General features: G+C 35.8%; 1 protein-coding gene and 1 non-coding gene across 4 annotated transcripts; one reads left to right on the forward strand and one right to left on the reverse strand.

The window, feature by feature from the left end:
- The first annotated feature begins 1,050 nt into the window (after nt 1-1,050).
- Nucleotides 1,051-6,409, forward strand: LOC145041071 (structural maintenance of chromosomes protein 1-like). Of its 3 annotated transcripts, none has more exons than XM_078988986.1 (16): nt 1,051-1,622; nt 1,751-1,987; nt 2,113-2,346; nt 2,428-2,672; nt 2,738-3,275; nt 3,347-3,470; nt 3,603-3,713; nt 3,810-3,908; nt 3,983-4,122; nt 4,219-4,308; nt 4,381-4,577; nt 4,664-4,833; nt 4,923-5,406; nt 5,481-5,732; nt 5,816-6,004; nt 6,124-6,409. In XM_078988986.1, exons 1-16 carry the CDS (start codon nt 1,086-1,088, stop codon nt 6,170-6,172), a joined length of 3,696 nt encoding a protein of 1,231 aa, XP_078845112.1. In that variant the 5' UTR covers nt 1,051-1,085; the 3' UTR covers nt 6,173-6,409. The 3 variants fall into 3 exon arrangements, with proteins under 3 accessions (XP_078845112.1, XP_078845113.1, XP_078845115.1); XM_078988987.1 differs by having other exon boundaries at nt 2,434-2,672; XM_078988989.1 differs by having other exon boundaries at nt 1,519-1,622; nt 1,723-1,987.
- A 485-nt stretch (nt 6,410-6,894) lies between these two features.
- TRNAW-CCA (transfer RNA tryptophan (anticodon CCA)) lies at nt 6,895-6,966 on the reverse strand. The gene has a single exon. It is a non-coding gene; the product is annotated as a tRNA-Trp (tRNA).
- Nucleotides 6,967-11,923: the final 4,957 nt, after the last annotated feature.

Raw genomic sequence — 11,923 nt, forward strand, 5'->3', positions numbered from 1 at the left:
ATCTGCACTTTTTTGTTGCTATGAACTTCCTTGAAACAATTGAACCTGGAAAACTTAAACCAAAAATCCCCAATCCAAATAAGAAAAAACGCTAAATCAAAAATCAGAAGAAACACTAAATTAAACTGATGCAGAATCAGACAAACATCAAATGAAAGCAAAATCGAACTTGAGAAAAAAAAATCTAACCATAATCCAGAAATCAAAATCGAACTGGATTAAGTAAGAAAAAACATGATAGAGTACATATAGGATGTTGGAGATAGCGTGTGGTTTTTTCCGACAGAGTAAATCTGATGATGATGGCGGAGATGCTAGCGACATCGACAGTGTTCCGACTTCAGGGGTTAGGGTTAGTTCACCGGAGTTGAGAGAGGGAAAGGAGAAGGTTTTTGGTTTATGATTTCTGTTCGTCGGAAATACCCAGAGCAGCGGCGGCGACGAGATATGATGTAGATATCACACACTGCCCGTTCCTCCGATGACCAAAATCTTGTTGATTTTCGTTGCCATTTGTTTTTTCTGGTGAAAATTGTTTCTCCGGTGAAGAGGAGGGTTTGATTGGTTTGCGTTTGCCAGAGATTTAGTGAATTTGCCGGAGTTGGGATGAAAGAATTGAAGACGGGAGAAAGGTCGAGGGAAGAACAAGGTTGAATGGGGCAAGGACGGAGGGACCCACATGTATTATTTATATCAATTCTTTGTTAATAAAATAATAAATTAATAAATAAATAAATAAATAAAAATTAAACTAAAAAAGAAATGGATAAGAGTTAGGGGGCGGATCCAAGAATTTTCCGAAGAAAATGACAATTGTCATGGAGAGAGTTTGACGAGAGACTTTTCTTTTAAAAGTCCGAATTTAAAAAAAAAAAAATTATTAGAGATAAAACTCGAAGATTACTCTGACTGACATGGACCATCCTTGTAATATTCCCTTTATAAAAAATTCTTTATTTGACGTGTTCAAATAGGTTTAAGAATTAAAAACTCGAACCCGTGGTCCAACTCCAAAGTGTATGGGTGCACATAAAAACCGATTCTTCAGCTTTTCCCGGCCCGGTCCAACACGGGTATTAACCTTCATGTCTTCGTCCACAAATCCTATCATACCGCCAAAACCGCACCAATTTCCTATTCCCATAAACCACCTATTAATTTGTCGACGCCAGGTTTCAAAAATCATGCCAGCAATGGCTTCGCAAGGCAAAATTGATCGGATCGAACTCGAGAACTTCAAATCTTACAAAGGTCACCAAGTCATCGGTCCTTTCTTTGATTTCACCGCGATTATTGGTCCCAACGGTTCTGGAAAGTCTAACCTCATGGATGCTATAAGCTTCGTGCTCGGTGTTCGAACCAGTCAACTCAGAGGCGGGCAGTTGAAGGACTTGATTTACGCTTTTGACGACCGGGAAAAGGAGCAAGGAGGTCGTAGGGCTTCTGTTAAGTTGGTTTATCGACTTGAAAACGGTACTGAACTCTTGTTTACTCGTATTATTACTACTGCCGGGGGAAGTGACTACATGATCGATGATAGGGTTGTGAAATCGGATGATTATAATGCCAGGTTGAAATCTCTTGGAATTCTCGTGAAGGCCAGAAATTTTCTGGTTTTTCAGGTTATTTGCTTTTAAGTTTAAATTCCTTGCTTATACGTTAATTAATGATGATACACGACTGTCCTTTCATGGTTAAAGTGAATATGTATTGTGTTAATAGGCTTTAAGTTAAGGCACTTCAAATGCAGGGTGATGTGGAGTCTATCGCATCTAAAACTCCTAAAGAACTTACGGTGCTTCTTGAGCAAATATGTGGGTCTGATGAAGATAAGAGACTGTATGAAGATCTGGAAGAAAAGAAAGGTGCAGCTGAGGAAAAGTCTACACTTGCTTATCAGAAGAAAAGGACAATTGTCATGGAGAGAAAGCAGAAGAAGGAGCACAAGGAAGAGGCCCAGAAACATATGCGTCTGCAACAAGAGTTGGTATGCCATTATGCATCCTAGGGTTTCACTATCCCCATGCATGCATGTATCTGTGTGTGTGTTTTGCATGTTAGATTTGAAATGAGTATTGCTCATATGTTTAATTACCTGTTTTTTTTTTGCAGAGATCTTTAAAGAAGGAACACTTGTTGTGGCAGTTATTTAACATAGAAAACGATATTGAGAAGGCCAATCAGGAGATTCAAGCTGAAAGTAGTAGACTTGAAGAAGTTGAGATTGAATTGGGTGGTTATGAGAATGAATCATGCAAAAACGAAAAGGAACAAGCTAAATATAGAAAAGAAATTGATAAACAAGAAAAGAAGCTTGCAGAGAAGAAAAATAAAATTGATAAATATGTTAGTTCTTAATTTTTCTATTTGCTCTGCATCCTTATATCAGTTGCTTACTATAGATGATATATATTCTCTGTTCAATAGCAACAGGAGCTTCTGAAGCCGAAGGAGGAGAAGTTTCGGTTGATTGCAAAACTTGAAAACACTGAGAAAGAGCTTGAGAAAAGGAAAGAAGAGAAGAAGAAACACATGGTTGAAATACAGAAGCTTCAGAATGACTTGGAGGACCTTACAAACCAACTCAATAACTTACAAACAAAAGCTCAATCTGAAAAAGGGAAGCAGCGACTTCACTTAACTGATCATCAGTGGGAGGCCTATAATCGCATGTAAGTAGTTAAGTACTTAATTATTTGTTGCAAATTAATTATAAAATGTGGTTAATTTGTTGCAGTAAAGAGGAAGCTGGTATGAAGACTATCAGGTTAAGGGACGAAAAAGATGTCCAAGATAGGGAACAACATGCTGACGTGGAAGCCGAAAAGAATCTGGAAGAGAATCTTCAACAGTTAGAGAGTAGGAAACAAGAGCTTGAGTCACAACAGAAACAAATGCAAAGTAGACTAAAGAAGATTCTAGAAGCCATTGACGAACATAATGAAGACCTCAAACGACTCAAAAAGGAACAAAACGACATCATCAAGAAGCTTGGAGATTCCAAAGTAAAATATGAGAAGTTGAGGGGTGATATAATTGATTTGGAGAATAAGTTACGTGAGTTGAAGGCCGATAAAAATTCAAATAAAAGGGATACAAAGTTGTCAGAAACAGTTGAGGCTCTCATTCGTTTATTTCCTGGTGTTCATGGTCGTATGACTCACCTTTTCAAGTCAACACAGGATAAATATAACCTTGCTGTTACTGCTGCTATGGGCAGATTTATGGATGCTGTAGTTGTTGATAATGAGGATACAGGAAAAGAATGCATCAAGGTATGAGATTATATATATACATTAATTGTGATGCATTTCTGTATTTCATTTTTTTTTTTATTTTTCTGCAGTATTTGAATGACCAAAGGCTTCCTCGAATGACTTTTATACCTCTTAACTCAATCCGAGTTGAGCCAATTATTGAGAAGCTGCGTGCCTTAGGTGGAACTGCAAGGCTTATCATTGATGTCATCTCATATCCTTTGATTCCTCAATGTTTTAATTACTTTTTATCTTTTAATTAAACTCTGATCATATAGATTTTAATTAAATTTGGGACCCCACATGCAATCAGTTCTATATAAGCTTGTTTACTTAACAATCAAACAAATGATCAAGTAGTGAATAAGGCCATCATGCTTGCTGTGGGGAATACTTTAGTCTGTGATGATCTTGATGAAGCTAAGCATCTGAGTTGGACAGGAGAGAGATTTAGAGGTAAATGTCTTAAACACGTACGTACTACATATTTTGATTTTCTTTATATACTAGTAGTATTTTTTTTTAAATTTTAAATTTTTGATGTCTTTGTAGTTGTAACCATTGATGGAGTTTTATTAACAAAGGCTGGCACCATGACTATTGGCACAAGTGGTGAAATGAATGCAAGGTCACAAAATAAGAAAATACAAGGTTTGGTATTTTTGCATCAACTTACCTATAAATTCTCTTAATCTTCCTGTTTACACATGGAAGTATTTTTTCAGATCTTAAAAAAGAAAAAGAAGGGTTTGAAGCTGAGTTGCAAGAGGTGGGGTCCATAAGAGAAATGCAGTTAAAGGAGTCTGAAGCATCTGTGAAGATCAATGGAGTTCAAAAGAAAATTCAGTATGCAGAGATTGAGAAGGTTGTTGAACATTATCAAATTCTTTTTTCTTATTAAAGTTCCTGATACTCTGATTATCTGATATGATATCACGTCTTTTTCATTATTCTGTTGTAGGAATATACAAAGGAAAAACTATCAAAGTTGATATCAGAATACAATAATATAAAAAGTAAAATTGGTGATATCGAACCTCGTCTTCTTGAGGTGGTGTTACAACAATAAGTCAGCGATTTGGTTGACTATATGCAGGGATCTGATTCGAGGGTTTTATTGCAGATCAGAAATAAGATTTCCTCAAGACAACACAAGATTTTATCACTCGAGAAGAGGATCAATGAGATTGTTGACAAAATTTACAAAAGATTCAGCGAGTCTATTGGGGTGGAAAATATCCACGAGTATGAAAAAAGCCACCATGAATTGGCTGATGAAAGGCTTCGTTTGCATAATCAGCAGTCCAGAATCAAATACCAGTATGTTTTTGAATTTGCAGCTTGTTTCAAAATAAAAAAGATTTATTAATTAAACTAATCTCTATGATATTTGTGTTTATTTTCAGGCTGGAGTATGAGAAAAAGCGAGACATGGGAGATGGAATTGCTAAGCTGACATTATCGAAGAATGAATTAAAAAAGGGTTTGCTTGAAATTGATGAGAGAGAGAAAGAAGTTAAATCGAGTATAGAGAAAGTCACCAAAGAGTTTGCGATATTAAAGGAAGAAATACAGGGTAATGCATGTTCTTGTAAAAATATATGACTGTTGATAAAAAAAAAAAAAAAAAAACATTTGTGATGATTTTGTTTCTTTGATTTGTAGAGTGGAAGTCAGAATCAGAGGTGTGTGAGAAAGAGATGAAACAATGGAAAACAAAGATCTCTACTTGTACAACCAACATAACAAAACTTAAAAATAGGATAGATGCTAAGGAGACTCTAATCACACAATTAAACTCCAAGAAACAGGATATTTTGGATAAGTGTGAGTTGGACCAAATTACCCTTCCAACTGTGGCTGATCCAATGGATGTTGATGAGTCATCACCGGTGTATGATTTCAGTCAACTTGGTAGGTCACATCAGCATAACACGACACCTGCTGAAAGGGAGAAGGTGGAAGCAGAGTTTAAACAGAAAATCGGAAGCATAATATCGGAAATCGACCAAACTAGCCCTAACTTGAAAGCCCTAGATCAATACGCTGCATTGCAGGAGAAAGAGAAAACAGCCATCAAAGAGTTTGAATTGGCCAGAGATGAAGCGAAAAAGATAGGCAAGGAGTTTGAAGCTGTGAGGACCAGAAGGTAAATTTATATGTTAACAAAATGAACATTTATTATTATTATTATTATTATTTTTTAAAATTGTTTTTTTACAGGCTTACGCGTTTTATGGAAGCGTTCGAGCATATATCTGGTAACATTGACAAAATCTATAAGGAATTGACTAAGAGCAGCACACATCCGTTAGGTGGCAGTGCATATCTAAACTTGGAAAACGAGGAAGAAGCATTTTTGCATGGAATAAAGTACAGTGCTATGCCACCTACAAAACGTTTCCGTGACATGGAGCAACTGTCAGGTGGGGAAAAGACGGTTGCAGCCCTTGCTTTACTTTTCTCCATCCACAGGTACGTTACGTGCCCCTCTATTTTTTTTTTTTTTTTTCTTTTAAGGGTATATATGTCATTTTAGTTTTGTTAATATGTTCCAGTTACAAGCCATCGCCATTCTTTATACTGGATGAGGTGGATGCAGCACTTGATAATTTGAATGTTGCAAAGGTTGCCGGATTCATTAGATCAAAATCGTATGGTTTGCAGAGTGTTGTGATCTCACTCAAGGATACCTTTTATCACAAGGCTGAAGCCATGGTTGGGGTTTACAAGGATTTTCAAACAGGGTAAGTTTTTCTCTTCATACTCTCTCTATATATATCATTTTTTTTTTTATACAATAATGGGTTCCACATAAACATGTAAAAAAATTAATATGAATGTTTCCTATTTCTTTCCAATGCAGCTGCTCAAGAACTTTGACATTCGACCTCACAAAATTCCCGGAGTCATGACAAGTTGGAAGAGAAGTTAATATTGAACATAAATGTCAATTTTTTGTTTAAAAAGATAGCCCATGTTTTTTTTTTTTTTTGGTTGACATGGTTCGACCTTTTAGACCACACCACACCCATTCTTTCCTTGATTTAAGGATATGTGTTTAGATTTCTTGTTTGACTAGCTATTGCCTTTAAGTTGTAGTTGTAACTGGTTGTTCTATATGCAGAATGGAAGCATAAGAATTAAGACAACTCTTCATTTTTCCTTCTAAGCTTTGTAACTTTGTTTTTCATTTTATCAAAAAAAAAAAAAAAAAAAAAGGCCATTTGGTTTAGCTCCTTTCTGTCCCTGTTTTCCTCTGTTTTGACAGCAAAACGCCATACTTTGTACACTACTTTCAGCCCTAAGAAAGCTTAAATTTTATCCATTTGATTTCTAACATATTGTAGAGCTAAAAGTTCTCCAAAGCTTATTGCCATACATGCTCATATAATGAATTTGATATATTTAGATGTCAAAAAGTATTTGTAAATTAGCACATATATGATATAATAATATTTATTATGAATATGAATACCCATTACTATAAATGCTTATCCATCTTCGTAACTCCCACCACAATCTTTGAGCTCTTCACATTAATGTTAAGAGTTATTTCATCTAACGCTAATAAGCAGATTAATAACCTGTTGGTTGACAGAAACAGTAGAAAAAGTTTTAGGATGTTTAGGGGATTTGAACCCGACGTGAATCGAACACGCAACCTTCTGATCTGGAGTCAGACGCGCTACCATTGCGCCACGGATCCTATTGCTTAGTTTATCCGCGACATTTAATATATTCATTTCACGATTAATAATTTTTGTATTTATTATCAAATTATTATGATTTATATATAATCACAAAACTATATTATTGTAATTTGTGACACAGTTTATCTAAAATAACAACCAACTTACATTTTTTGTCATTTATATATAATTAGAAAATTGTATTATTAGAATAAAAATATTTTTAAATAAAATAATTACGATAGTTTTGTCGAGTAATAGTACATTTTAGATAAATTCATAACACTACAATATTAGAATAATAATATTTTTTTTGAATAAAATAATTACGATATTTGTATCGAATAATAATAAATTTTAGATAAATTCTTAACTCAAAGTTTGAGTTTTCAAACCTTGTCCCTACGCATCAAATCTCTTGAATTTACATTCCAACCTTATCTAAGTCGGATTCGATTTGATATAACCACTAGGGTCAGAATAACGATCATCTTCTTAGTCATTACCGAAACGATGGTAATGACTAACTTGAACAAAACGGAATCAATTACTAACTTCTTGGTAACATTGTGACTTTCACTAATCCAAGTGAAAATCTTGTGCTTCTGGTAGTGTAGGCCTCTACTACCTTTCACACCTACTCATATTTGTCCCAAGTATTGTCTCGTAGTCCCCAAGTTCTTATTTCTTAAAATCACAAAACAATTTAACACATATGCATGTGTCCAAATAATCACAAAAATTCCCCTAGACTCTACTAGGACTTCTTCGATACGTATCTTCAATCATCAATTCTACTTCAACTCGGTTGATGGTGGAAATGTCAAATGATGGGATAAATTCATGGATTATAACAAAAGTTCTTTCTTTTTGCTAACTGGAAGAGTACGTCTCCCGTACCAGACATATTATCTATGAAGACGTATTCTAAAGGCAAGATACTGCTCTCATGATATCTTCCGATAGGTATCATTCACTGTCTTAATCCTTCTCATTTCCTCCATTTGTGCAGTCTGCTACAAGTCCTTATCATGACATTTTATACACCAAAATAGGCGTTCGGTGTATCGAGACGAGAATATAGATAGAGGAAGGTTTATGTGACATCCCCAAAATCTTGGCCAGAAAATACCGATTTTCATTTATGCTTTTAAAATAATTTCAGAGTAAATCCTTTTGATTTGAAAGAGTTGCGGAATTTGTTCCCAAAAACAAAACATGATAAAACAATGTTTACCAAAGCATTTCATAAAAGAAATGTATTTTCATTATATAATCAAAACTCGGGGCGTCATGTTCCGATACAGACCAATAAACATAAACGATAACATTACAAGTCATTCAACAAATATATACATATACAGACTTGTAAACAAAACAACTTGATGGTTCATCCATCCTACGCCCTCGCGCCACTTCCTGTAATACAAATAAAACTGAGTGGGTCAGGCTTGGGAGCCTGGTGAGCATATAGGGTTTTCAACCCACAATAAATAATTAAATTAATTTTCATCAACCAACAATAACCCAAATACCCATTGCCGTTATTCTCACTTTATGTCCCTAAAATAACTAACACAAGGGACCTAGTCTAAGAATATTTCATCGGGGTGACAACACATGCTTCGGGGGTTCCTCAGCAATATAAGTCAAATAAGGCAACCATGAGGGGGATGGAATACAGCGAATGAACACCCAAGTTCATTAACACCTACAGGTTATGAGCCTGCTAGCGTTCCACTGGACTATCTAGAAAAGTCCGTGGTCGTCATCTAAATTCTGCTAGATGACTGGATCAAAACAACATCGAGGCCTCTCATCTGTTTATTACACACCAACTATCTACCCAACATATTAGTAGATAAAACATACATTTTTATACATATTTTCAAAACCTGTATAACATGCTCGATCAATACATTTTCCACATAACAGATGAGGCATACACACATAGCACGTATTTCATATAGAAATAATCAGATCTGTAAGATAGAAGAAAGTAACTACACACTCACACATATAAACAATAATATACTTAATACACTCAAACCATACTTGTATTATTATCGTGTTTATGAAAGGTAGTATACACTCACTTGATCAGAAGACGATCAGACAGCACTACGACTTGAAAAAGTAGTAATCCTCAGCAGATCTGGAAGATCTCTACAAAAATCGAACTTCTTGCGGGCAGAGCTTCGGCTCGGAAACCGCACTTCTCGGGATCTTCGGGATCTCGGGACTTGCTTCGGGACTCGGGAATATTACCGGGGCTTCGGGGTATTTCTGGCACGCAAAACGATGTAAAACGGGAGAGAGAGGAGAGAAAAATAGCAAAAGAGTCGGCTGCCCTCGCATCCTATTTATAGGAGGCTGAGGCCTCGGAGTACGCGGGGCGTACTGCTCCGAATTCGTAAGCGCATGCGTCATCCGAAGTCCTCGAGTGCGAGTGTCGACATTCTTTGCTGTACGCGGGGCGTACTTCGGATGAGTCCGGTGACTCGTCTTCGGATAATACCTAATTTAATAATTAAATTTAACTATTAATTATTTAATAAACTTCGAAAATTCATATCTTCTTCATACGAACTCCGTTTTTGACGTTCTTTATATCCACGCAAAGGTGAGACTACGCTCTACAACTTTTGTTTAGACTCTGTCGACTAATTTTGAATTTATTTTTATTATTTATTTTTAATAGGCCGGGACAGAAAATTTCGTTATAAATTCATAACGTCTTCGTTTGACGTCCGTTCTCGCCTAACTTTTTATCGCTTCGATACCAACAACGAGATCTTCGATTCTCGTTTAGATCACTAAGGCTAAATATCGCTCTAACGTAAATTTCACTTTTTACGTCATTCAACGGTGCCAGTTCTGTCGCGAAACTTCGACAGGTCATAACTTCTTCGTTATAACTCGGATTTCGGCATTTTTTATATCTTCGGAAACCTTGTTTCAACTACTACAACTTTATCTAAAGATATCAAGTTTATTTTACACTTAAATTTTGACGCTTATTTTTATTCTTAATTAATCAAACCACATAATTAAGCAATTAAGCACAAAACACATAATACTCAAATAATACACTCTTATTATTTCAAAACGGGTTACAAAGGTTAACCTAGACTATTTCATTGCTAAAAATAGCAATCCCGGAAACACAGGCGTTACAATTCTCTCCACCTTAGAATGATTCCGTCCCCGGAATCACACATCAACAAACAAATGCGGATAGCGACCCATCATGTCACTCTCCGTCTCCCAGGTGAGATTCGGCCCATTCGTGTGTTTCCATCGGAAAAGCACTAACTCGACCATCATGCGTCGCAACTTCTTAGTCTTTCGGTCAACAATTGCCTCTGGTTCTTCATGATGGGTTTTGGTCATAAGACATCCTATGTGCTTATACAAACCCTAATGCTTGGATCTAGGTTTCTCTATTGTACATGCTTTGAATCCAAGACTATAAACCCTAATTCTAGCATATGGAAATCGATATTAACATATAATTAGGTTTAAGATATTACCTTGATTGTTATGTAGCAATAACAATCCTAATTCCTCCTTGAATTGACTTTGGAAGGCTTAGAGTCACAAGTGTCACTCCTCTAATGGCTTACAAACACCATAAGCAAGTGGAGAAGGTATAAAGAGAGAGGAGAGAGGTAGGAATTCGTCCTTAAGACTTCTTGGGAAGGGATTTACGAATTCATGAGCCTTAGGGGGTTTATATAGGTGTAAAGATTAGGGTTTTAGTCCTTATCCTTATCTAGTTGCTTGCCCACCAAGTAACCATAAGATAAGTCTTAGAAACCCTTATCCTAGTTGAATTCTAAGGCATTATCTCCTTAAATTCGTTCACCCTATATTTAAGATAATCCTTACCTTATTTTATAACTATCACATAATTACAAATCAGCCCCTCTACTTTAATTAATTACACTTGATCACAAAATTAATTCCTAATTAATTATTGACCAATATTAATTAAACAAATATGATTTCTCCTTTAATATATTATTCTTATAACATATTAATAAATCATAATAACCTCTCCCTCTTTATTTATTTCTCCAATCAAGTTGCTTTGGTGAAGGCAACCCAAAAGGACCATGCACCATCGGGTCAAGTACATACCAAAATAGTTATTGTAACGCCCGTAGATCCGGGCAAGTCAATTTAGAGGCAATATGGGTCGGAAATGACTTTTCGGCAAAAGATTATTTAGAATAAATAATTTTAACCAAGTTATAGTATATGTCACAAGGTTTCCGTACATATAAAGAACGCCGAAATCTGAGTTATAACGAAGAAGTTATGGCCCGTCGAAGTTTTACGGCAAAACCGGCACGATACCGGGAAGCGTAAAAAGTGAATTTATGATAGAAGACTTTTTAGCCTTAGTTTATCTAAACCAAAGTCGTAGAGTATGTTAAAATGAGAAAATCCGTAAAAAGAACGCCCAAATCTGACTTCGTATGAGGAAATTATGATTTTTCAAAGTTTCAGCTTAGTAGTGTACAGCCCGAAACTCGAATTTTAGTTCGAGCGGTTTTTGGCTTACACGACCTAAATGAGAGTTAAAGATCTCAATAATAGGAACTCAACAGTAAAAAGATGGACGAAAACGGAGTTCGTATGAAAGAGTTACGAATTCTTCGCGGTCATTTAACAGTCTAAACGCCTACTACTGTTAAATTTATGATCGGTCGAGAATTAGCCGACGGAGCCAAAATGAAAGTTGTAGATATTATTTTTACCTACGCATGGATATAAAGAAAATTGAAAACGGAGATAGTATGAGATAGATATAGACGAAGCTTAGTCGCTACTTTTCGAGCGCGGCGAATTCGATACAGTTTTGTAAATCCGAAATAGAATGAGAATTAGCCAACGAGGTCTAAATGAGAGTTGAAGATCTCATTAATAGGAACTCAACGGTAAAAATACAGACAAAAATGGAGCTCG

This window comes from Lactuca saligna, chromosome 4, assembly GCF_052625555.1.
Source record: "Lactuca saligna cultivar CGN05327 chromosome 4, ASM5262555v1, whole genome shotgun sequence".
NCBI classification, from domain to species: Eukaryota; Viridiplantae; Streptophyta; class Magnoliopsida; order Asterales; family Asteraceae; genus Lactuca; species Lactuca saligna.